Source organism: Diadema antillarum, unplaced genomic scaffold (genome assembly GCF_040938485.1).
Source record: "Diadema antillarum isolate AM-2024a unplaced genomic scaffold, OU_Dant_1.0 seq00001875_RagTag, whole genome shotgun sequence".
Lineage (NCBI taxonomy): Eukaryota > Metazoa > Echinodermata > Echinoidea > Diadematoida > Diadematidae > Diadema > Diadema antillarum.
This window is the reverse complement of record NW_027272543.1, coordinates 138,206-162,324: the sequence shown is the minus strand read 5'-3', so window position 1 is coordinate 162,324 and position 24,119 is coordinate 138,206. Positions and strand designations below refer to the sequence as shown.

The 24,119-nt window shown below is 39.9% G+C and overlaps 1 protein-coding gene across 1 annotated transcript in view; it reads right to left on the bottom strand.

The window, feature by feature from the left end:
- The window catches only part of LOC139712916 (uncharacterized), a 183,747-nt gene that overhangs the window by 41,101 nt on the left and 118,527 nt on the right, over nt 1-24,119 (bottom strand). Inside the window, exons 6-8 of the mRNA XM_071624697.1 lie at nt 20,727-20,900; nt 9,983-10,066; nt 8,080-8,229 (exon numbers count right to left, since the gene is read on the bottom strand). Coding sequence (XP_071480798.1) covers nt 8,080-8,229; nt 9,983-10,066; nt 20,727-20,900 — 408 coding nt within the window. The remainder of the gene's footprint in view (nt 1-8,079; nt 8,230-9,982; nt 10,067-20,726; nt 20,901-24,119) is intronic.

Here is a 24,119-nt window from a genome sequence, read left to right as displayed (position 1 = left end):
TCCTATCTTCATCTGGTTTCCCTCCGGACTATATCTTCTTCCTCACCAGCCAGACGCCTTTGTTTTCGCTCCACTGCACACCTTCAACTCACATTGGCACAGCTCACCCGTATCCGTTATGGCAACCGTGCCTTCAGTGTTATTGCAACTACACTATGGAACAACTTACCCATCCACGTCTGTGAAGCTCCTACAGTAGACTCCTTCAAAACATTACTGAAAACTCATCTATTTTTGCATGACATTTAATTTGTTTTGTTTTATTATATATATATGTTATGTTCGTTCTATAAGTTATAATTTACAATATGTATTCTATGTATTTTATATTGTGTTTCATCGTACTACAATTTGTTTCTACTCCATGACAGAATTTCTCCTTTCTAATTTTTTCGTTTAGACGCACAGCGCTTAGGAACATTGTAATAAGCGCTTTAAAAATGATATTTATTACTATTATTATTATTATTATGCAGAGAGTACTGTATTACCCATATGAGATTGCTTTGCCGGGCAATTGTAGTGGATATTTTCCTTCTTCCGGGTTTGGCTATTAACTTTACACGTAAAAACTCCGGTTAATCACCAAGAAATAATATCGAAAACGCTAGCATCTGGGCACTTGAGCTCCTGGTGATGAAAAATATATTGTTGTGAGAGTTTCTTGTGGAGAGGTTTTCGTGATGAAGTGCAAACTCGTAGATTTAGAAGACAATCGCTGCACCTTATGTAGGCATGTGTCTGACTGTGTGTGCTGGCTGTTACTTGCACAGCATACCTGAGTTTCGCGACAGACGGCAAATTTCCATACGTTAGCACGAAAAAAGGGGGACAATCGCTGCCACTGTGTGAGCACGCCGGGTACCTGAATTGTGCACAGTGGTGTAGGGTTTGACCTGGCGCCGAGTGGATTTGTTTACGTAAATCGGGAAGTTTACATTGTGTTGATTTAAGTTACTGCTCAAAGATATGGGTGACAGAATCAATATGGACTGTCTACTTTCGCGGGATACGACATCTATTACCCTCAGTAGCATTGTATTGCCCGAGTCGAAGACGAGGGCAATACATTTCTAGTTGGGGCAATAAATGTTGGGCTTGAACCCACAAACCTAAACCACGCTCATGTGATTCAGAGACATGTGCTCCTATCCTCTCGGCCACAACACCTCCACAGTATATGACCAGTAGTTGTAGAAAGAGCATAGTACTACACCTCTGCCCTGAAGCTATAGCCACTAGGAATACTGTTTTAACAGCCAAATCTATGAGGGATTCTTTAGCTAAAGGCTCAAAGGGGGGCTTTGCTGAAGTCTCTAGAACTTTAGGCAGACTCAAGGAAGTGAGTAGATTCCTAGCAGGAGATCTACGGCTTACCAAGAAAAATGCCTTGAACAACTTGGACAATGCAAGGGCATTCAATGTACAAATTCAAGCATTGAACCCTTCATGCACTACCGTAAAGTTCCATGTATAAGACGCACTATTTTTGCCACGGAAAACGTAGAAAATCAGGGGTGCATCTTATACACAGGTACAGTCGAATCACGGAAAAAATCTGTCACGTACACCCAATTTTATAAGGGCAACTTGGAGCCATGTACGCCCATCGACGTTCGGAGGGTAAGCAATCACTGAAACTTTCGGATAAATGAGCGATCCTTCAATCTGGACACACACAACAGCTGTAAATGCGGGATAAACTTACAATTGTACATCGGCCTTGTGTAGTAACGATGTATCAATCTGGCCATAGACAACAGCTGTAAATACACGATGTACTGTACCTACCAGGCTACCGATGTATCAGTGACAGTGTCAGTCTACCAAGCTACCAACAGCCAACCTAGTAGCTGAAATACGCGATGCACAAGTATCATTACTAAATTACCGATATCGTAAAACTTATCAATGTACTAGTATCAATATGGCTATAGACAAAAGATGTAAAATATGGCGTAGGATCGACACTATGTCACCGTAATGTGAACGATGTGTGAAGCATGCATGCACGTCCATGGCTTTTGTTTGCTCTTCACGAGGCCGGCCAGGATAGCATAGCTACACTGTAGCTAGCTAGCTAGCTAGCAAGCCTTTGGCAAAGCCAGCAGCTGCAGAGAGGCTCTCGCAATGGACTCGCGTGCACACAGTGATCAGATCGGAGCGCGCTTGCCCGTTGCGCGCTGTGTGTGCAAGTCCATTGCTCTCTGTATGCGTGTGCTGAAATTATAGCGAGCTGCCTTTTGCAAAAGGCTCGCACTGTGCATACAAGCATGGTATAAGAGACACACATGTTACTGGTAATCCCTTCGGGCGAAACAACAGTGAGTGTAATTACCGTACGCACCGTACATCTCGCCATACGATCCCTCTGCAGCACTTGTTGATGTTTTTCTTATTTTTCGTAATAAACCTTCCAGTCTGACATGCGTCAATATGCGAGACACCCTATAGCAAAGATCGTACTGTACACTCAGGAGTACGATGATACATATACCACGATCAAAAGGCGAAACAATAGCAAGTCTCGCATTTTGCGTCTTCCATATTTTGCCGATGTCCGATGAATACCGTTAAAAGAAAGTATAAAAGGAAACGAAAAATAAAGCAAATACATGCTGCATTCTAGGGAAATTTTGAGCTGAAATAATATATATGACACACGCAATATTTGCATGGAAATTTTCGTGTTTTTTTCTTTTTTTTAAATTTTAGGTCCGAAAGTAGGGGTGCGTCTTATACACGGGTGCGTCTTATACACGGAACTTTACGGTGGTACTTCTACGGCTGACCGATATGCACAAATTGACCACATCGCTAACTCATTATTAAACAAGAGACCTGGGGGTCTCATGCTTACCAGAGTATCGCATGTTCACCTTCCATGCATTCTTGCAGACTCTTACCTGTAGAAAATCCGAAACTTGGGGCGGTGGCAGCTTTGAGAGCTGGGGGCATGATGTTCATTTGCATATTCCATCACACTGGTAAAAATACCAGCCAAGTACATTGTACTTTGCAGTTTGGAAAAAAAAGACTTAAAGCTCTATCACTTCTGATTCTAGAGAAGAATATTATTGAATATATATTCCTTTATTTACGAGGTTTGGGCCCCCTGGGGCCCCCAAAGAAAGCATGGTGCCCATTCAAACACTTTGAGATCCTATCCCCCTAAAAATGCTACTTGCCAAGTTTGGTGAAAATCCATTATGTTGTTTTCAGCAAGAAGATGGAAATTATGTACAATTTAGGCCCCTCACCCCCCCCCCCCCCAATCCAAGAAGGGGGGCGGCGGAGTTGGGCAGCCCTGGATCTGCAATAAACAAACTTGGAACTAAAGTCATCAAAGTACAAACTCATGGCATTAAGTTTTCCTTATTACTTCTGGTTCTAGAGAAGGATTTTGTAAGATTACTTAATTTGGGGGGTTTGGGCCCCCTGGGGGACCCCCAGGAGGGACATGGTGCCCATTTGAACAAATTGAGATCCTATCCCCATAGGGATGCTACTTGCCAAATTTGGTGAAAATCGGTCATGGGGTCCTCAAGAAGAAGATGAAAATGTAAAAAGTTTATGCACCATGCACGACGGACAACGGATGCTGGACGAAGAGCGATCGCAATAGCTCACTTGAGCCTTCGGCTGAGGTGAGTTAAAAAGGTGAATGAAGGAGTCTCCCCTCATGTTCAAGGGAGTGGTACGAAGGTTTGCATTGTGTTTTTTTGCACCACTTGAAATACTCTGTTAGAGAAGAGAGTAACAGGATTCTGTGGTAGAAGCATTTCTACTTTCTGACCACAGACAAGAGACCTGGGGGACACGCGCTCACCTGAGTATCGCAATTTCACCTTCCATGCATTCTTGCACACTCTTACCTGAGAACATTGGAAACTTAGGTCTGCATATGGATCCCCCCCTCAACTCCAGGGTGGGGGGGGGGGGGGGGGCAAGCAGCCCTGGATCTGCAATGAACAAACTTGGAACTAAAGTCATCAATGTACAGACTCATGGTATTAACTATGCTTTATCATTTCTGGTTCTAGAGTAGAAGATTTTAAATATTCCTTAATGTGGGGGGGGGGGGGGGAGGTGGGCCCCCTAGGGGCCCCCAAGAGGGACATAGTGCCCATTTGAAGGAATTGAGATTCTATCCCCCTAGGGATGCTACCTGCTAAGTTTGGTCAAAATTCATTATGAGGTTTTCAAGAAGAAGATGAACATGTACAATTCAGGCCCCATTACAACTGTAGTGTAGGACTTCTCTCCATCCCCTCTCCTGGGTCCCAAGGGGGGGGGGGGTACCCCTGATTCCGCCAATCCCACGAACAAACTTGAAACTACAGTCATCAATGTACTAACTCATAGTGTTATCTAAGCCCTATCACTTCTGGTTCTAGAAGATTTTTAAAGATTCCTTAATTTTAGGGGGTTTGGGCCCCCCTGGGGACCCTCCAGGTGGGCCATAGTGCCCATTTGAACAAATTGAGATCCTATCCCCCTAGGGATGCTACCTACCAAGTTTGGTGAAAATCAGACATGGGGATATCAAAGTGAAGATGAAAATGTACAATTTAGGCCCCATTAGGACCCCTCCCCATCCCCCTCCCCTGGGTCCCAAGGGGGGCACCCCTGATTCCCCCATGAACAAACTTGAAACTACAGTCATCAATGTACTGACTCATAGTATTAACTAAGCTCTATCACTTCTGGTTCTAGAGAAGAAGATTTTTAAAGATTACTTAATTTTAAGGTGTTTGGGCCCCCCTGGGGCCCCCCAGGTGGGCCATGGTGCCCATTTGTACAAATTGAGATTCTATCCCCCTAGGGATGCTACCTGCCAAGTTTGGTGAAAATCGGTCATGGGGTTCTCAAGAAGAAGATGAAAATGTAAAAAGTTTATGCACGACGGACGCCAGACGACGGACACCGGACGAAGAGCGATCGCAATAGCTCACTTGAGCCTTCGGCTCTGGTGAGCTAAAAAGCCACACAATCAGGTGTAGCCAAGCTGGATTTGTGTGTCTCTTCAGCAATAGGGGCTGTACAGTTAAGTCTGGATGAGTTGGTAGATTCAGAGGGGGCACTATCACAGTGCCAGCAGCTCAAAAAATAAGGTACATTTGGCCACCAAGGGGCTACTAGGATTGAGGATGCCAGTGTTTCCTTCACCTTACGGATCACCCTGGGGAGGAGCATTGATGGAGGGAAGGCATAAACCTATGAGCCCTCCCCAATGAGTCCCTAGTGCATCCATCTGCCATGTGTTTGGATCTCTCGCCCATGCTGGTGGAGCTGGTGATTGAGACTTGATGCAAACAGATCAATCTGGGCTGGACTGAAGGTGATCTGTATTAGCTCCATAACCTCTGGATGCAAAATCCATTCTCAAGGCAACTCCTTTTTCCTCAACAGAAAGTCTGCTATTACATTCTCCTGGCCTGGCAGATATGCTGCCGTGGGGAGAATGCCATAACCATGGCACCATTTCAAAAGAGGAACGCTTGTGGAATCAGTACAAGGGAGTGTGTCCCACCTCGCCAGTTTATGTATGCCACTAATAAAAATCACATTGTCAGTCTGAATTAGGATTACCTTGCCCATTAGAAGTGGCTGGAAGTGTCTGCATGCAATTATCATGGCTTGAAATTCCAGCCAACTGATATGTGGCAGAGGGCAATTACACTGGTCCCACAATCCTCACTTGGTCTTCTCCTGATACATTGTGCCCCACCCCTGAAAAGAAGCATTCAGTGGTAACTGTAATCACTGGCTGGGGGTAAGATAAGGGTTTCTCCTGGGTTAGAAAAATCCCGCTGATACCATTGTAGCTAAAAGGTGAGAATTGGCTCCGAAATTGGCACCCTCTGGGAAAGGGGGTCAACATTGGGAAGAAAGAACAGTACAAAGAGTATCTGTTACAGCAGCATGTGGAGGAAACAGACTGGTAGAATATCTGCTTAAAGCTGACCAGATAACCCAGAAATTGAAGTCATATTCTGGATGGAACTGTTTGTTATTTCCCTTATCCCTTTTTCTCCACAACAGTGACTATGGTTCATAACTGCAAAAGGTGTCATAAGTTTGTCCTTTATTTGGGATAGACACTCTCTTTATACTGCACTAGTAACTGTGATAGGCTAGTAAATATAACTAGAAAAATAAGGTCCAAATAAGAATCGAATGATCAAAAAAAGTCTCATGTAAAATCTTACTGGCAAAAAACTGAAATCGTACACATAGAAACTTATGGGCAAAACACTATGATTGCTAACTAAGAGACGATTAAAAGGCTGATAAAACCGCTCGAACAAGTTAACCTGTCCTGAACAAAGAAGAAAAGAAAGCTAACTCCTGTACACAAAAGGAAAGACCTAATCGGGGGACTAAGGAACTAAGAAAAACCGAGAGATCGGGATGCTCAAAAACACAGAAGGCATTGTGATAGGTAACAGAGTAATGCCCCAGTCACATAGACATCCCGGATCACCCCGGACCACCCCGGATATGATCCGGGGAGAGATCCGTGTTGACGCCGGGAGGCCAACACGGCAACTTTTGGAGGTCAAAAACATCTGGCGTCATCCGGGGATTGCCATGTTGGCAGAGCAATCCGGGGTGGTCCGTGTGGCTGCCGTGTAGATGCCGTGTTGATCCGTGTAGCTGCCTTGTTGATGCCGTGTTTGTCCGTGTAGACGCCCCGCTCTTCCGGCCTTATCCGTGTGGCTGCCGTGTTGATACCGTGTGTACAAATCCCGGATCTCCCCGGATCTCGCCGGATTTCCCCGGATCACCGTGTAGATCCTTGAGCATCCGTGTTTATATGTGACTGGGGCATTACTGTGATAGGCTAGTAAACATAACTAGAAAAATAAGGTCCAAATAAGAATCGAATGATCAAAAAATGTCTCATGTAAAATCTTACTGGCAAAACACAGAAATCGTATATGTAGAAACTTATGGGCAAAACACTATGATTGCTAACTATAAAGAGACGATCAAAAGGCTGATAAAACCGCTAGAACCAGTTAACCTGTCCTGAAAAATAACCTGCCCTGAAAAAAGAAGAAAAGAAAGCTAATTCTTGTACACAAAAGGAAAGATCTAATCGGGGGACTAAGGAACTAAGAAAAACCAAGAGATCGGGAAGCTCAAAAACTCAGAAGGCATTGTGGGCAGAAGGAGGATGTGTGAGCCAACATGCAGGGGCTTGGAGGAAGGGAGCGAACACAGTTTTCATTGCATTTAGCTTGGTTGCAGCGTGCAGCATGTGTGAGGAATAGCATATATTAGGAAAGTGGACAGATGGTTGTACTGTAGTAGACACAAAATGACATGATTGTCTTGTTCAGGAGCACATATGTGACCCGCCACAACAAAAGGATCCGAAAGTCACGGATGGCTGAGCAGACAAAATCAAGATTGAAGTCAGATCATCAAAATTGGTCAAAACTATTGAATTTCTGTTGTTGGCATAATGTTATAGTCTAATGTTTTGTCTATCATCTGCCGAAATTTTGGAGCTAAATGATCAAAGGAAAGGCAAGAAATTAGCGTTTTTTCTGGGCCATGATTTTCCGACTTTCAACGGAACAGAAACGTTTCCGAAGATTTAGGTTAAGTGCCGCATATAGACTCCGCCCCTAGCAAATAGGGAGTGATCTTATCGGTCAGTGCGTGGCATCCTGGTTACTGATTGGACATGTGTAGACCGCTGGCACTAAGCTTGAATGAACATCGTGCAGGTCCCTATGAGCGGACCTTCTATTGTCAAGAGGTGAAAACTGTCTTACCTCCCCTTGATCACAATTGTGTTTCTAGAAATGCTGATTTCCTAGACCACTCAACATGGTCTCTCAAAATCATCAATAACTCCGCAACTGAGTAGATTTATGAGTCTTGCTATATGAAATTAAAGTAGAAGAGTAAGGGAATAATGTCATGTCATTTTCAGAAAATCAACCTCCCTTGACTTTCGGATCCTTTTGTTGTAGCGGGTCACATAATTTGTACTCAGTGATTACTTGATCATAAAATCAAAACAGTACAGGGCTGGCCAAGTTCAACACTGTGCATACTTACCCATCTGTTAGCTCTGTGCCACTTTTCTTCTTCATGATGCTAGCTTGTGGCAATCTGAATAAGCCTGATGTCCCCCGAAATTTGAGTTGTCCCACAGCACTCAGAAAGTCCATCAAAGTTAGAGACGTCATACGTGTATTTCCAAATACTCTATAAAGGAATGAAATACAAACAAAATGTCATATAATTTCACAATGAAACACTACAGACAACAAAAACATTCTCAGCCTTTGGCTGATGTAAGATCACAAAGGAGTTTAATAGTAGAAATGGTACAGGCCTAAAAAAATTTGAAACAGCACAACAGTTTCAGGTGGAGATGACAAAATTTAAATGTGCAGTACTGCATGCATCAGAAAATTTGTATCATAACTCTTTCACTAAACCCCAGTCGCCAGTTGCAGATGCTTTCCTCTTATTCCCAAAGAAGCTTCTTCACTGAACTAGTGACCCATGGCTTCTTTGTTCCTTTTTAGAGATGATGGATTTTACACAAAAACAAATGTGATCAGAAATAGTGTCAACTACTTCGTCTATATTGTCGTGGAAGTCAAGGAACAAATTCCAGTCCGTCAATTCATAACAGGCTCTGAGTTCATCAACCGCTTCGTCGGTCCAGCACCGTAGAACCATTTTTATGGGTTTTTTGCTTTTGAGTTTCGTCTGTGGTATCATTGTGATCAGATGCGTCCAGCTATGGACAAGCTTTTGTCTTGCATGCCGTGGGGACATTTCCATAACAATGATTTAATAGCACTGCACTGTTATGAGTTGCCTGCGTTACATACTGTTAATACGCAGGCAAAACGTTCTCGAGTGTATTGGCTATTAAGTCTCCCATAACAAATTTTGGGCTGTCAGGTGAAATAGATTTGAAATGGCTAATTCTATCAGCAACTACCTGTGACTAGCTTCTCTTACATCTGCCCCAGGATGAATATAAACAACCATCACAAACAATTAGTTGAATTTTCTCGAAAGATAAAAAGGGTAGAGTTCAACGATCATAAGCTCAATGGTCAATGTACACAATTTCTCTTTGATTGTCTAATTGTACCATTGTTTGTTAAGCTGTTGAAGAAGTGTCCCTAGTATACTCGCGCAAGTGTCTACGGGAAATGAGTGTTGTAGCAAAATCAGCCTGTCCTCAGCGGGTTATTGTACATGCAGTCACCTTCATCCCTGGATTTCTCTGAATCCTTTGTTCTGTTTGATCTTGCCAGATGAAAATTCAGTAAGGCTATAATACCTCTCCATCACGGATAGTTTGATACAACCAAGTTTCTGAATAACATAGTAGACACGATTCTTGGTATTCATGAAGGTAACGAGCACTGGCGTGCAGTTCATCCATTTAATTACATATAGACCGCACATTTCCCAGAAGAATTGAAGGAAGTGGTGGCTTTGCCTTACAATTCTGTAAGCGATTATGAATCCCTCCTCGTTTCTTGTGGTTTAACCTCACTGGGAAAATGTTCATATCCATTAAGTCGTGGTACCAGTACTTGTGGGCGGAGTTCCAGTAGTTCCGACTGGCTGTGCATGTTGAGTCCATTAACAGGTATGGGACTTGCAACATTTTTCACGAAATGGCAAGGCACAAGAATGACTGATTACGATACAGGGTACGGGGAACTGGAATTATTAACAAATTATGTTCACTCGTGAATGACTGAAACTACCCAACATACATTTGTAGATCTGCTCTCACTTTTATACAAAAATGAAATTTGCTGATACAGCATTTAATAATCATGATCATAATAGCATGTATGACTGCAGAACAGAAAAAAATAGAAAACAATTTTAAAGGGAAATGCAAACATCATAATAGAATTGCACAAAATGCCAATTTAATGTTTCACAAAATAAAGACTGTATATCATAATATGAACCATACCTTGCACATGCCTCAGCCTCTATTTGGATGGTCTCTGGATCAGTGGATTGGCCCTTCAGTTGTCTAATATCAGACACCAGCTGTCTGAACAAATGGTATCACAAAAAGGGAGTGCATTATCTGAAGTTTATCTGAAATTCATTATTCAATGAATAAAAAAAAAACAAACAAACCCAAACAGCAAGCTGGCAGTACTTGACTGAATAGTATCATATTACACTGGCATCTGAATTTCTTGGTTGCCTGTAGCTTTATACCTAGTGCTTACAATGAATAAGATTATAGAATACTCTGAAAATATTTAATCATTTACTAGTTATTTTCATCAACAATACTGATATCATAAGCCTCCTTTGAAAAGGAAAGCAAAGATGACTCAAACCTATCTCAAATGTAATGTAATTTCAGAATGAAAGATAAATTTATACATCTTTACACATTTATAATACATTAAACAAGCACAAGTTTACTGCGACTGAGACTTAGTGAGAATGTTACTCCATAAAAAAGGTATTGCCAGTGTTTTTAAGTTCAAGCCGTGAGACAAGAGCAACAATTCAGAGTAGTCTTGGTGCCAAAACCACTTTTTGGGCCTAACCTTGTTTTACTGTCTACCCAACATTTTTTGATGGTTTTACCCTATTTCGGGGGTGCTGAATTCGAATCTGGATGATGCAACTCTTGCATCCTTGAGGGTTTTGAGATATTCAAGATGGCCACCAAAATGTCCACCCAAACCAGAAATTCCCATGTATTTCCTTCCAAATGGTGAGAAATAGAAAACAATTGATGGTTTCCCCCTATTTTGAGGGTGCTGAATCCAAATCTGGATGGTGCAACTCTTGCATCCTCAAGAATTTTGAGATACTCAAGATGGCCGCCAAAATGGTCGCCAAAACAGGAAATTCCCATGTATTCCTTCTAAATGGTGAATAATTGAAAGCAATTGATTATTCTACCCTATTTCAAGGGAGCTGAATCCGAATCTGGATGATGCAACTCTTGCATCCTTGAGGGTTTTGAGATATTCAAGATGGCCGCCAAAATGGCCGCCAAAAAAGGAAATTCCCATGTATTCCTTCTAAATGGTGAGTTATTGAAAGCATTTGATTATTCTATCCTATCTCAAGGGTGCTGAATCCGTATCTTGATGATGCAACTCTTGCATCCTTGAGGGTTTTGAGATATTCAAGATGGCTGCCAAAATGGCTGCCCAAACCGGAAATTCCCATGTATTTCCTTCTAAATGGTGAGAAATTGAAAACAATTGATGGTTTTACCCTATTTTGAGGGTGCTGAAGCCAAATCTGGATGGCGCAACTCTTGCATCCTTGACGATTTTGAGATATTTAAGATGGCCGCCAAAACTAGAAATCCCCACATATTTCATTCTCAATGGTTCAAAATTGAGAACAATTGATGGTTCTATCCTATTCTGATTTTAAAATGGCCGCCAATACTAGAAATTTCCACGTACAGTGTATTTCAATCTTAATGGTTCGAAATTGAGAACAATTTCATTGATGATTTCTCCCTATTTTGATCACTGTGGTGAATGCGAATCTGGACGAACCCTTGCATCAATGAGAGTTTGGAGATATTCAAGATAGCCACCAAAATGCTCCCAAGAATGGTAAGAAATTGATAATAATTGATGGTTGTACCCTATTTCAAGTTTTCATCAATGGTTCGAAATTGAGAACAATTTCATTGATGATTTCTCCCTACTTCGATCATTGTGCTGAATGTGAATCTGGACGATGCAACCCCTGCATCCTTGAGGGTTTTGAGATATTCAAGATGGCCGCCAAAATGGCCGCCCAAACCAGAAATTCCCATGTATTTCCTTCCAACTGGTGAGAAATTGAAAACAATTGATGGTTTCCCCCTATTTCGAGGGTGCTGAATCCAAATCTGGATGGTGCAACTCTTGCATCCTTGAGGATTTTGAGATATTCAAGATGGCCGCCAAAATGGCCGCCAAAACAGGAAATTCCCATGTATTCCTTCTAAATGGTGAGTAATTGAAAGTAATTGATTATTCTACCCTATTTCAAGGGTGCTGAATCCGAATCTGGATGATGCAACTCTTGCATCCTTGAGAGTTTTGAGATATTCAAGATGGCCGCCAAAATGGCCGCCAAAAGAGGAAATTCCCATGTATTCCTTCTAAATGGTGAGTTATTGAAAGCATTTGATTATTCTATCCTATTTCAAGGGTGCTGAATCCGAATCTTGATGATGCAACTCTTGCATCCTTGAGGGTTTTGAGATATTCAAGATGGCCGCCAAAATGGCCGCCCAAACCGGAAATTCCCATGTATTTCCTTCTAAATGGTGAGAAATTGAAAACAATTGATGGTTTTACCCTATTTTGAGGGTGCTGAATCCAAATCTGAATGGCGTAACTCTTGCATCCTTGAGGATTTTGAGATATTCAAGATGGCCACCAAAATGGCCGCCAAAACTGGAAATCCCCACTTATTTCATTCTCAATGGTTCAAAATTGAGAACAATTGATGGTTCTATCCTATTCTGATTTCAAAATGGCCGTCAAAACCAGAAATTTTCACGTACAGTGTATTTCAATCTTAATGGTTCGAAATTGAGAACAATTTCATTGATGATTTCTCCCTATTTTGATCACTGTGCTGAAAGCGAATCTTGACGATGCAACCCTTGCATCAATGAGAGTTTGGAGATAATAAAGATAGCCGCCAAAATGCTCCCAAGAATGGTAAGAAATTGATAATAATTGATGGTTGTACCCTATTTCAAGTTTTCGTCAATGGTTCGAAATTGAGAACAATTTCATTAATGATTTCTCCCTATTTTGATCACTGTGCTGAATGCGACTCTGGATGATGCAACCCTTGCATCATTGAGAGTTTGGAGATATTCAAGATAGCTGCAAAAATGCTCCCCAGAATGGTAAGAAATTGATAATAATTGATGATTTTATCCTCTTTCAGGTTTTCGTCAATGGCAAAATCTAAACCCAACTATACTCTGCTGATAAACGAATGTATATCGTAGTTCTTTTATCCCAGTTTGAACTTGCTGTACAGTGAAAGCAGCTCTACGGGATATCTTGGAGTTGGTATGATACAGCTTTGCCAGCAATGAATCCTGCAAGACTACAGATGTGGTTGAATATTTGCAAGATTACACTGTTTCATCTCCATATCATGGATATGTTTTGAACACTAACAATCAGTGGACAAGACATGCTCATCTTGATCACATTGTGATAGTGATGTAGAGAAGTTTACCGAGATTCCCAACATTACCTGTCTTAATCCATGAACACTCACATTGGTTAATTGGTTTATATTGGTGGTCTTCATGACATTGTTGAAGACACGAGTTGGACATTTTTATAGTTATGCTTCAAAATTTTCTTCAATATGATGTAATACTATATATATATTTGTTTGTTCATTTCCATCTGGTAAGACGGCTGGATAGCCCATATTCAGCTATATTAAGCTGGTCTTCCAAAAGGTCCAGTTGGATGTGAGGTGGGACCACTTTGTCGGGTTAAACACCCTGCTCTTTGCGATGAATGAATGAAGCGGGATCTTTTATGTGCATGAGTTGTTACACTCTCATACACGGGACCGCCATTTTATGTCCTATCCGAGGGACATATATATATATATATATATATATATATATATATGTATATATATTTATATATAATGGGGCGTCAAACCTCGTATCTACAAAATGTCACATGTTCAGGGGAGAAAAATAAAAACAAAAAGCAAACAAACATGGCAGCCAAAGCACTGTAACAAATGAGAGAACAGGCCTTTCCTTTGACATGCCATGGTAGCTTCATTTTTTTGGGTAAGACAGCTAAGGTTTGGACAGAACATCATTAAATGATTATGTGATTGTTTATTCAAAACAGTCATTTTCACCAAAATTTCAGATACAGGGTCTTGTTGCCCAAGCGACGATATATATACACATGAGGGGATGGAAAAATCACAGGGAATGCGCCGTAAAAAAAGAAAAAAACTAGAAATGTCGCTACAGCGACTGGTTATACCCCCGCCAAACAACATTTCATAAGCTTTGGTCAAAACAACATTTCATAAGCTTTGGTCAAAAAACTGAGGAAGTAGTTAAATCCGCAAGATCTTTCCTTGATCTTCTGCCATTAATATGCCGTTACCATGGCAACGTACTTTCGGGTACTGTCGAAAAATGCGTCTTGCACATCTACAACCAAAGGCACACATCTGTACCAAGTTTCATGGAAATTGGGCAAAAACTGAGGAAGTAGTTTGCAACACAAAATTTTCCATCATTTTGGCTCATAATATGTGAGCTGTTACCATGGCAACATACTTTTTGTCACTGTCAAGAAATGTGTCATGCTGACCTATATCCTAAGACAAACATTCAATATGAATTCCATGAGAATTGGAAGAACACTGATGAAGCAGTTTTGCCATGAAGCATTTTGCCCTATATTTTACCAATAACATGCCGTTACCATGGCAACGCATTTTTTGCCACTGCGGAAATATGTGTCTTGCACATTAACATATTCAGATGAACATCTGTACCTAATTTCATAAAAATTGATCAAAAACTGTGGGAGGAGTTCGCGACGCAAGATTTGTACCCATTTTTGCCCATAATATGCCGTTACCATGGCAACATACTTTTGGGTACTGTCAAAAAATACGTCTTGCACATCTACAACCCAAGGCACACATCTGTGCCAAGTTTTATGGGAATCGGTTGAAAACTGAGGAAGTAGTTCGCGACGCAAGATTTGCAACGGACCGACCGCCCGACTGCCCGACCGACAGCCCGACCGTCCGCTGATTCCTATATACCCCCTTCAAACTTCGTTTGGCGGGGGTATAAAAACAACAAACGACAACATGTAAGGTAATAGTTGATAGTCCAGTACTTGCGAATATCATAATCACGCAGAGTGCTTTTGAAATTACCCTTATATTGATATTTACTACAGTGGTCATGGATTCAACCATTTCTAGTGAAATAATCAGAATATGCCACAAGTTTCATAAGAGTACACGGCGAGACTCATAAGAATACAAGACAAATTTCAACACCAAATACCAGCAGGCCATAATTTCATAGTTACTCTTATAGCCAAAAAGGATTAACTTCACATCAGTCTGTGAAGCCCTTATTGGCTACCACAGACATTACTTTATAACAATTGTGCATAAAGACATTTTCAGTCGTATCTTTGTGTTTGTACGTTTCAGTATGATGTCAATATCATTTTTTTTCCATTACGTGTTAAAGTTCCGTTTGAGACATATCAGAATATCTCAGTATATTACAATACCATTGTGACAGTCGTTTTGGGTGCCATTAATTGTGGCTGATTTGACAAATTTGCTCAACCGAGTTGAATTCAAGAATACGGATTATTGCTTTTCACCTTGGATTTAATACCTTGCTTCACGTTATAGCACAATATTTCACAATTCATAAGAAAATATTATGGAATTTCCGTTAATATAGGACATTTGTAAATATCCCAAAACCTTGAGCACCCTTGAAATGTTGTAAGACCATCAATTTAGAAAAAAAAAACAATTTTGCAAATTATTTTGGTGATCATCTTGGACATCACAAAACCCTAAGAATGCAAAATTGCAACAACAAAATGTTGAGGGTGCTGAATAGGGTCTCAAAAATTTCAATATTGACAGTCATTTTGGTGGTCATCTTGGAATTCTCACCCCCCCCCCCCCAAAAAAAAAAAAAAACCCACAAGAGTTCCATCAACCAGGTTCGGATTGAGCACCCTCAAAATAGGGCAAAACCACCAACTGTTTTCAATTTTACACCACTTAAAGGGAAATATAGAATAGGGGGCCTACATGGGAATTTTCGTTTTTGACGGCCATTTGGGGCCATTTTGGCGGCCATCTTTATCATCTCAAAACTATTAAGGATGCAAGAGTTGTATCCTGCAGCTTCAAATTCAGCAAACTCAAAATAGGGTAAAACCATCAATTGTTTTCAATTTACACCATTTATAAGGAAAAAGGGGGTATACATGTGAGTTTCCATTTTTGGCGGTCATTTTGGTGGCCATCTTTATTATCTCAAAACCAAGGAAAACCAAGGATACAAGAGTTTTATCAAGGTTCTGATCCAGCACCTCTGAACTAGGGTGCACCCATCAAAAGTTTTCAATTTCTCACCATTTAGAAGGAAATACATGGGAATTTCTGGTTTTGGCGGCCATTTTGGCGGCCATCTTGAATATCTAAGAAACCCTTAACGATGCAAGGGTTGCATCATCCAGATTCAGATTTAGCACCGTCGAAAAACTCTAGCGTAGAACTATCAATTGTTTTCAATTACCATTAAGAAGGAAATACATGGGAATTTCCTGTTTGGGCGGCCATTTTGGTGGCCATCTTGAATATCTCAAAACCCTCAAGGATGCAAGAGTTGTATCATCCAGATTCGGATTCAGCACACTTGAAATAGAGTAGAATAATCAATTGCTTTCAATTACTCACCATTTAGAAGGAATACAAGGGAATTTCCTGTTTTGGTGGCCATTTTGGCGGCCATCTTGAATATCTCAAAATCCTCAAGGATGCAAGAGTTGCACCATCCAGATTTAGATTCAGCATTCTCGAAATAGGGTAAAATCATCAAATATTTTCAATTTCTCACCATTTAGAAGGAAATACATGGGAATTTCCAGTTTGGGCGGCCATTTTGGCAGCCATCTTGAATATCTCAAAACCCTCAAGGATGCAAGAGTTGAATCATCCAGATTTGGATTCAGCACCCCCAAAATGGGGTAAAACCATCCAAAAATATTGGGTGGATGGTAAAACAAGGTTCAGCCTTTGGCACCCAGAATAGAGGTTTTCAAATAGTAGGAAAATGTGTCATCTTACTTGAGCAATCCCTGTAGAATAAATTTTGACAAATTTCTCTAACAAATTTATACCACATTTTTTTTTTCAATTTGATGTCAATTACATGTATGAGAAAAAAAAAAAACTAGAAATGTCGCATTGGCAACTGGTATGCCTCCGCCATAATGCATGATTCTCCTAATAGGTCTAGAGTACAATGTCTTCACAATGTGTGATGACAGTTTCACATAATTGGCAAAATATTAAAAATGTCAAGTTTGTGTTGAATGTTCACTTTCCTTGAACTAGAAAAGCACTCTGAGAGCGCAGACCTCCGCCAAGCAGCTACTTTCCACCGATGATCTTGCTCTTCCCAAAGAGATTTTTCTCCTCTCCACCATTGGGGAAAAGCTCTTTGGGCTCCTCCATAGAGATCAGTGATTTTCACCCATAGGTACACATGTTGAAAAATCGCCCGATTTCCCAATATTGAAGCCTTTGTTACGTCATAAACCCTCAGCTGCGCGGTGCACTTTAGAGCACGCACTTTAGTGCACATATGAAAACCTAAAAAAAAAAAGCGCAGCTTGACCTCCCAAGTTCATTGACCCTACCTGCCAAAATATTAAAAAATCCTTCATAAATTCCCCAAATATTCTCGGATCACTACCAAAATTTAAGCATTTGTTACTTTTACCATTCTCAACCTTTCCTGCAAGTTTCATCCAAATCCGTGCACAACTTTTTGAGTTATTTTGCACACGGACAAACAAACAAACAAACCAACCAACCAACGGCAACGAAAACATAACCTCCTCCCTTGGCGGAGATAATTAGGTTTAATTGGATAAATGGCTATATTGTCTGAGAGTACAGGTATTTGGGGATTTGAGGACTTTTACTTGACTTTTGACCTTTCATTTAAGTTTAAGGAAAAAAGAAATTTAGCACTTTCACTTTGACCTTACGACCTTTTGGCAATAATCTTCCAAGAGAATCTCTATTGGATAATACATGCATACACTAAGTTTCAAGAAAAATCCTGCAGGCATTGCATAGATGAGAGGAAAACAGTGATATTTTGAAGAGTTGACCTTGATCTTTGACCCCATGACCTTTAACCCATGACCCCTACATTCCCTAGATAATCACTGCCAGTCAGTGTATGCATATGCACTAAGTTCCATGAAGATACCTAGAACCATTTGTGAAATATGGAGAAAAAATGGAAATTTAATCATTTTCACTTGACCTTTGACCTTACAACCCAAAACTCTCTCTCTGGAGAATCTTTATTTGGTAGTTCAACACTAAGTTTCAAGAAAATACATGCAGGCATTGCATAGATATGGAGGAAATAGTGAAATTTTGAGCACTTGACCTTGAGCGATTGACCTTTAACCTGGAAGCATGTGTGCCCAAAAGTTGATCGGCGCAACTTCGCCCACTCATACATATAATGTACATGCCAAGATTCATTAGGATAGCTCAAATAATTTTTTAGTTACGCTGTCCACAAAATTGATTACGGACGGAAGGACAACCTGACAACATCATGCCTCCAGTGACACTTCGTGGTGGGGGCATAATAAAAAAAATTAACCTTGTAAAATTTGACCATTTCAAGTAAAAAAAAAAAAAGTCATTTTTGCATTACGTGCACACAAACAGGTGCAAGTAATGCATGTGCATGCACATGAACACGTAAGACTTTGAAATGCTCATGGTCTGAAATGAATGCAAGATGATGTCTAGCTCATTTGGAGCATTCTCAAATTTTGATGCTCACATACATGCATGTAAGTGCCATCAGGGCCTTTCTTTGTATTGTACATGTCGAACATCACATGAAATATTGCTCTACCAAATTTGATTGAAAAAAATATGTTAAGAAATGGAGATAGAGACAACAGTGTAATTTCAAATAATGCAATTTTAAACAATGTCATACTGACATCATGGTTAAATGTTTAAAAAGAAAAAAAAATTACACCATCCTGAGATAATGAGATAAAAGTGACATTAGTTTTAAGTGATAAGACCTTGATCTCTTTTTAGAGATAATCAATAAACAAAATCTGCAAAGAAAGAAAGAAATGATAAGAATAAAAACTAGAACTATCACTGAAGGTGATTGATACCCTCGCTCCAGCAGCTCAGACTCCAATGAAAAAAAAATTGAACCAAGGGTTTATCGGGTACAAACACAAAGGACATTTTGCACCTATAAATCTTCTTACATACCAAATTTGACCTTAATAGCTTAAATGCTTAAGTTTGATTAAAAAATAAGTGGTTACCATGGCAATGTTTTTAACTCATACTAACACAATAGTGCCTTGCATACCTATCCCTATAGATCATACATACTAAATTTGATCTTAATTGCTTGAATGTTGTGGAAGTAATACGACTCACAAGGTTTTAGTAGAACTGTGGTTAACATGGCAATGCTTTGTCTAGCAAACTTAAAACTCAGGTCTCCACATCTATGCTTCAATGCCATAATGTCTACTAAATTTGATTTCAATTGCTTCAAAATTGTGAAAGTAATTCACTCCACAAGATTTTCAAGAAAATGCAGTTTCCATGACAATATGCCATGTTGGTACAAACACAAAGAGTATCTTGCATAACTACACCTATAGATCATTGTACATACCAAATTTGAAATAAATAACTTTTTTTTTTAATACTGTGGAAGTAGTTCACTCCACAAGGCTTTGGGAAAATTGTGGTAACCATGGCAATGCTGACTCCAACAAACACAAAAACATGTCTTGCACATTGTCACCTCAATGTCATCATGTACCCTAACTTTCATCTTATTAAGGGAGTTCACGGCACAAGATATGCAACTGACCGCCTGACCGACCGCCCAACTGACTGCCAGCCCACTAATGTAGAAATACATCAACCACATATGTAAAATTGGACAGCACCAACAAATGTAGAAACACCCACTAGTGTAGAAATAATTCACAAACATCGCCCCAAAAATGTACGAATGGTAAATTGTTTATTGGCTTTTGCTGGAAGACATGCCTAGCATAAGATACAAGTATGCTGTGTACGAGTGTGTGTGTGAGAAATATGATGGTATTTTATGCAATTGGTATGAAGTCGATAATAGTATGCATGATTAATTATTCACTTTTTTCCCCCACAAGTTTCTGCTCCAGCTTAGGTTCGGTTGATAGACTCAGAATTGACAGTACTCCAAAAATAGGGAAATAGCAAAAAAAAAAACAAAGAAAAAAAAGAGACCTCTTTCGAAATCTTTATGAAAAAATTAGAACTTGCCATGTACACGTACTAATAAACAGGAGATACATGTACATGGTGTATCAAACAGGAGATACATGTACATGGTGTATAAACCACATTCAGTTTAGTTTACATAATTTCTACATTTGTGGTTGATGTATGCAATTTTGTTACTTTATTAGTGGGCATTTTGACATTCGTGGGCACTGTTTGTTTTCTATATTTATGGTTGATGTAATTCTACATTAGTGGGCGTTTCTACATTTGTGGGTTCAAGAACCCTTGAGCACTCTACGAGTCAAATCTTAACAGTGTATCATAACAGTGTAACAATATAGGCCTATCATTAATCTATTACCTCAAAATTTTTCTCACATTGTTCTTTCAATGATATCTGGGATGTATGGAATTCACGACAAAAGCAACAAAGGGCTTCCAAAGGGTTTCAGCATTAACAGAGAAACATGGTACAAATCATATGTTAATGTTATTTCATTTCAGCATGTTAGCCAAAAGCCACAGTGACTAATTCTCTATACCGAGGGAAATTACAAATGCTGCAATGAGCTAGATGGTCACAAGCAAAGACTTACTTGAATTCTGCAAACTCCAATTTGCCATCTCTATCTTGGTCATAGTATCTGAAGATATAGCGACATCTCAGCTCAGCGGGCAGCCCCCCATGAGGTGCAGATGGTTGCATTGCTGCGAGCCCATTGATGAAGTCCACTGCCTGTAGGTATCCCTGCTTCTTGATATCAAAGGCCCTATCAAGGAGATAAGTTATAATCATCTGACATTTATCATGTATATTATCTTCAATGGGGATGTCATTGGCTTGAATTCCCAAACGTTGTCTCGATTGAGTTCATGGACCATATGACGCCACTGAGACCATGGTCTAAAGTTTTGTGTTTCCCAAAAGAAGTTTAGATTCAATCTTTGGTCTAAATGCATAATGTAATGTCAAAATGCCTAGCTTTGATTTGATGTAAATTGCACAGCAAAATTTTAATCTTTTAATCCATATTTCTTTCAAAGAGCTGTGAGTAGATTTACTATTGAAGTGGCATTGACACAAACTGGGAATTTACTTGCAAATCCAGTAAGGGACACCGCTTCATATTCAGTCACCACATAAAATGCAAGCTACGTGTGACAGGAATGGAACCGCAAGAAACACTTCCACTGTACTGTGGCACTGGGTGATTTCTTGATACAGTGTAGGTTTTGGCAGGTTTGTGCGTTTGAGCAGAATATGTGAAGTTGGTACGCCATCGACTGAGTCGGGCGTGCGAATGTGGCACATAAAGAGTTAAAGGGATAGTATACAGGTAGTTTTGGTTTAGATGAGGATTCAGGTTTTAACTTTTTGTGAGATAATTAGAAACTACTTAGGAAATATTAAAGAACATAAAATTCTACAAGGAATTTGAAATTTATTTTATGAATGTCAGTTTTGAAAGGGCTGAGTTATCAAAAACAAAGAGGTCCTTATAAAGGGTTGGTCCCATCTTTTAAAAGGACTTTGTTTTACTTTATTTTTTGATATCTCAGCCATTTCAAAACTGATTTTCATCAAATAAATACTTGATTCCTCTTAGAATTGTATTCCCTCTAATACAGTGCCGACCGCGGGAAACGTCACATGGGCCCCCAGGGCAAATGCGGGGAGCCCTTTCGTACGGGCATACTAGTTTATACGCGGGTGTTTGGACGCGTATAGATGAAGCAAGTCGCCCGCACCTTCGCGCTCGTCTGAACACCCGCATTTGCCCGAGCGCTCCAGGCGCTCATATGCAGCATTGGATGTATATTTAGAATCAAATCTCCGTGCTATCAACCCGCGGATGGTTTGCTAGTATCATTAATACTCGTAGATGTCCGATGTTGCTTACATTAAAACATGGACATTGCCCGCTTGTCTAAACTAATAATATCAAACTTTAATTTGTAATTCGTAATAATCATCCGACATTGGTCTCTAATCAATTTTCCTCACTCTTCTACATTGGATCGGAGAAGATGAATCACTGATTATCATTCACAACTTTGACATCGTCCGCTAGGTATAGCCCTAATTTGATGAACACGCAGACACGAGCCCCAGAATGAATTATACGATTGTTAGTTACTACTTTGGGTGTGATTTCATGGAGCACGCGAACGACTTGTGAAGGACGAGAATGGCAAAATCCAGCATTCGTATGTTAGTCTGCAAAAGATCGACAAGCGAACGCGAGGGTTCGGAAGCATTGTCAATTGTTCGCGAACGTCTTTTTTTACTTACGTGAGAATTTCAAAAAAGTTTAAAATATTTTGCGAGCCTTTTCCGCACACTTGATCGTGATTTGCTCGTGAATATTGTTCTTGAAAGTGTCTTTAAAGCCTCGTCATATGCACAAGACCTTTGCAAGACACGCGAGATGTTTGCAAAATGTTCGTGAAACCCCAAACAGACTCCGAAACTTTGGAGAATGTCTCGTGTATGTTACGCGAAATCTGCAATGTTTTTCCGATCATTTTACGACGTAATCGCAAACTGTTCGCGTACCTTTTGAGACATTCTCGCGAACGTTTAGCGCATGTTTGTGGGATGTATGACCTACGTTTTCTACAAATCAAAATTGGAGCATACATCTAAACATCAAACAATCAATAACTACTATATAGTAGAAAAGAAATGAAAGACTAACAAAGAGAAAGAAATGTTTGATTTAAAAAGAATCGCAGAATCTGAAGTATGCCAAAATTATATTTGACACTAGAGATTATGTGTTGAAGAAACTGAAGAAAAAAAAAATCAAATGCTTTACTAATGGAGAAAGGTCCTAGAAAAAAAAAAAAAACTGTTGGCACACACACAATAGTACAATGAGAGAAAAAGTAAGGAGAAATACAGGAAAGAAAAAAAAAACTCCAACTCAAAGAGAGCTTCCACCTCTCATTAGGTACATTTTCTCCCACGATTATTGAATTTTTTTTTGTTCGCATTTCCGTCGCGTGTTCTTCGTGTACATAACATGCTGTACTTATTAGCAATGATACACACAACATTTGCACATATGTCGTGGGAACTTCGCACAAATTGTGCAAGAATAGTTTTCGGCTTCATAGTCGGAACACATTCGGAGAAAAACTTTTCCGAATGTTGCATTTTGTCATTCGCGTCCTTTAATTTGCAAATGGTTCGCGTGCTCCGTGAAATCACACCCTTAGCAACTAAATCATCGCTGAGGTATCATTGCTCCTTAACGAGCTGTAACCAGAAAATCGATTTGCGGACATCATCCGCTACTGCATAAATGTTAAAACATTGACATCGTCTGCTTATTTAATAGTGAAATCAACATTTGATTATTCCTTAATTATTCCTTCGACCAACCTTCCATATTGGCTTTATTTATGTAATACACTATGAAATCATCCCCTATGTATGTAGTTATCAATTAAAGAAATCCGCTTACATATAGTCCATCAATTTTCTGACACTAATCGCTACTTCATTGTTAGGCCCCTATTCTTATAATCATCGCTCGTACATTGTTGCTCGACCTGCGAACCTTGTCCGTTGTTGCGTAAAATAATCAAACATCGATATCATTTTCTTATCACAAATATAATTAGTCTTCGACATCGTCTGCGAGTCATTGATTTGATAAAACCTTGACATTGTCCGATATTTATTGTATTAGATGAACCCGTCCGCTGTTGCGCAAATTATTCAAACATCGACATTGTGCGTTTATGAATTTCGACATCGTCCGTGAATCAATGACTTTATAAACCCTCGACATCGTCTGATATTCATTACATAAACCAGCGGAAATGAGTCCCCGGATTGATTATTTAAACAATTCATGACATCAGTTGCTACACTAGTGTTGGCCTACTTGTCAACTTAACCATCACTCAGACACAATTGTTGCTCATTATGAAGTAAAATAGACTCACGGACGTCATCCGCTTGTGCATAATATTATATT